General features: G+C 43.1%; 1 protein-coding gene across 1 annotated transcript; it reads right to left on the bottom strand.

The window, feature by feature from the left end:
- Positions 1–1393: 1393 nt before the first annotated feature.
- On the bottom strand, positions 1394–2217 carry Emc (Basic helix-loop-helix domain-containing extra-macrochaetae). Its single transcript, XM_076894579.1, has one exon. It carries the CDS (start codon positions 1909–1911, stop codon positions 1534–1536), a length of 378 nt encoding a protein of 125 aa, XP_076750694.1. The 5' UTR covers positions 1912–2217; the 3' UTR covers positions 1394–1533.
- Between the last annotated feature and the right edge of the window lie 323 nt (positions 2218–2540).

Below are 2540 nucleotides of genomic sequence, written 5' to 3'. Positions count from 1 at the left end.
TTAATAATATATTTTTTGGATTAGAGATTGGCTGGTATAATTGCGGATGACTTTTTAAAGAGAAACTTGACGGAAAATAGTAGCAAAATTGTAAAACGAACGTTACAAAAAACGCATATGATAATTCTTTGACAACGTTCGACGGAAAAAGTACGAATATGAACTGAATACAATTGAATATTAATTTGATCGAACTTTGCCAAATTATCATTACTGATTTTTAGCATCAAGTGTAATACAAATAGATTTGTACTTTTAAATGATACATAAGCGACGCTTTTCGTAATTACCTGTAAACATTTAATAGGCCATCTTACGAAGAGTCTGGGATACTTTTTATGAAAGAACAGCGTACACAGAAGTAATCATATGGACAGTTTTCATTTTATTTCGCGCACGAGCGGTTGTAACAAGCTCACGCGGCAAGTATACTTACACTTTACAGCCTTTCAGTCTTCGCGAATATACAATAGTTACGGAGAAATCTCTAAATTATAATATAAAAGCAATAACAATGATATAATAATCATGTAATAATATAATAATAATAATAATAATAATAATAATAATAATAATAATATAGAATCGACCAATCGCGAATAATTGCAATAATGATCATAATACAAATAATTCGCTTTATTTATCTACAAAAGGGAAAGAGGAAGAAATAGTACAGACTCTGATCAATATGACAATATAAACATTACTTTTCAACGCGAAAAAAAGAAAAGGAAGGGCGATATTCATTCTCGAACGGTTGCCGACGAGCGCTTGTTCAGTTTCTAATTGACAACAGCAAAAGTGGCAACACCGAGAAAGATGAATAAGAAATGGAGCGATACAAATTTGAAGAATCGAACTATAATGTGAAACTCGCTGCCAATCGATCGAAATGTTTTGTCTCGAAACGACGAATGTTACAATATTAAAAGATACCGAGAAACTATACAGGTGTAACGCAAGTGTTGAAAATAAGGAAGGGAGGATAAAAGAGGTGCGGGGATCGAAAGAAGTGAAGGCGATCAAAGATGAGAAGGGAGAGGTCGTGCGAGGAATGCGGTGAGTTCTATGTACAACACTATTTACATTTTTCTCCGAAGAAAGAGGTTCGTCCGGCCATGGGAGGCCGTGTATCACACTGGTCCTCCTTCCATATTCTTCCTTTTAGGCGCAGCGACGGGAAACGTTCGAACGTCAGCGGAATAAAAAGTAAAGAAGAAAGCAAAATAAGAAAACCGTCCCCATTCTTCCTCCGGATACCTGACCGTCAGGATTTTCCCTGTTCTTCTGTTTCTTCCTGGGCCTTCATGTCTTCAAGGAATCTCTCTGTACAATCGAGGACGAGGCAACAAGGGGACAGAAACACCGACGTCCTTCCTTGTGCAACGTGAACACACCGACTGCGTAGAGCCGTGGTTCTCGACTTCCCGAAGAAAAGACTCAAAACACGAAGAGGTGAAGCCGTCAGCCCGCGAGGACGAGGAGCTCGCAGCGGCCTGGACCTCCTCACTGGAGCTCGTTCGCTGGTGCAGGTCACCGTTCCGCTACCATCGTGATCGTTGTCGCCGACGTCGCCGTTGTCGTCGGGATGGTAGTCGTGGCGTTTAACAACGGCTGCAACGGCTGCCTCGGCGTCGTTTTCATCACGGCAGACTCGTGGTGCACGTTCGTCTCTTCCAGAGTCGTCTGAAGATCGCAGATGTACTCGATCACCCTCTGGATTACCTCGAGCTTGGACAGTTTCCGTTTCCTCGGCATGTCAGGTACCAATGATCTAAGCTTGGTTAGGTAAGCGGCAACCTCTTCCGCCTCTAGGTCGCGACGCGTTCCGTTGATGCTTAGGTTGTTGTGCAGGACACCTCGATTCGGCGGTACTCTGCCACCTACGGGACTCACCACCATCGCCTTCATTCTTCGTCTTACGAAGTTGTGTGCTTCTTTCACCTCCGACTGATTCTCGGCGAAAGAGAGAGAGAGAGAGAGAAAGAAATTCTGTTCGTTGGTCTTGAACGGTATCGCTTTGAGCACGGTAGTAGAGCAGGTAAGCAACCGAAAAAGAGATTTGGGTCGTCGATTTTGACCCGATCGGACACACCTCCGAAATGTGCAACTTCTTATCTGCCGGAGGTTGCCGTAGTATAAGCACTCCGTGTATTTATCGATCGAATCAACCCATCAAAGTGAGATAGAGCGGTAGAAGAGAGACTCCGTATTCTCAAATTGAGGTCTCTTCGTTTCTTCCTCCCGCTTCCCGTTCACTACAGTTTTTCTATACAGTTTCTTTTTCTTTTCTTCCTCTTTTGCTTTTAATTCCCTTCAACTCCCTTTTTTCCGCTGATCGTCACCGTTCATCAAACGCGGGCTGTCACTGCACAATTTTTCTCGAACGTGTCTACGTTTTGTCACGAGTTGAGCACATTCGCGAGGAACACTACTTCCGTTGAGCGAACCGACCGTTATTAAAAGAAGAGAAATTCTCTTGTATGGTTGTGTTCGAAACGCAACGGAATGCGCTAGAAAAGAGCGTACACAACGTACCG

Source organism: Xylocopa sonorina, chromosome 4 (assembly GCF_050948175.1).
Source record: "Xylocopa sonorina isolate GNS202 chromosome 4, iyXylSono1_principal, whole genome shotgun sequence".
Classification (NCBI taxonomy): domain Eukaryota; kingdom Metazoa; phylum Arthropoda; class Insecta; order Hymenoptera; family Apidae; genus Xylocopa; species Xylocopa sonorina.
The sequence above is the reverse complement of the archived record's forward strand: the minus strand, read 5'-3'. Positions and strand labels throughout refer to the sequence as shown.

What these genes read in the sequence shown, in the direction of transcription:
- Emc (XM_076894579.1), bottom strand. Translation starts at nt 1,911, where the DNA reads ATGAAGGCGATGGTGGTGAGTCCCGTAGGTGGCAGAGTACCGCCGAAT.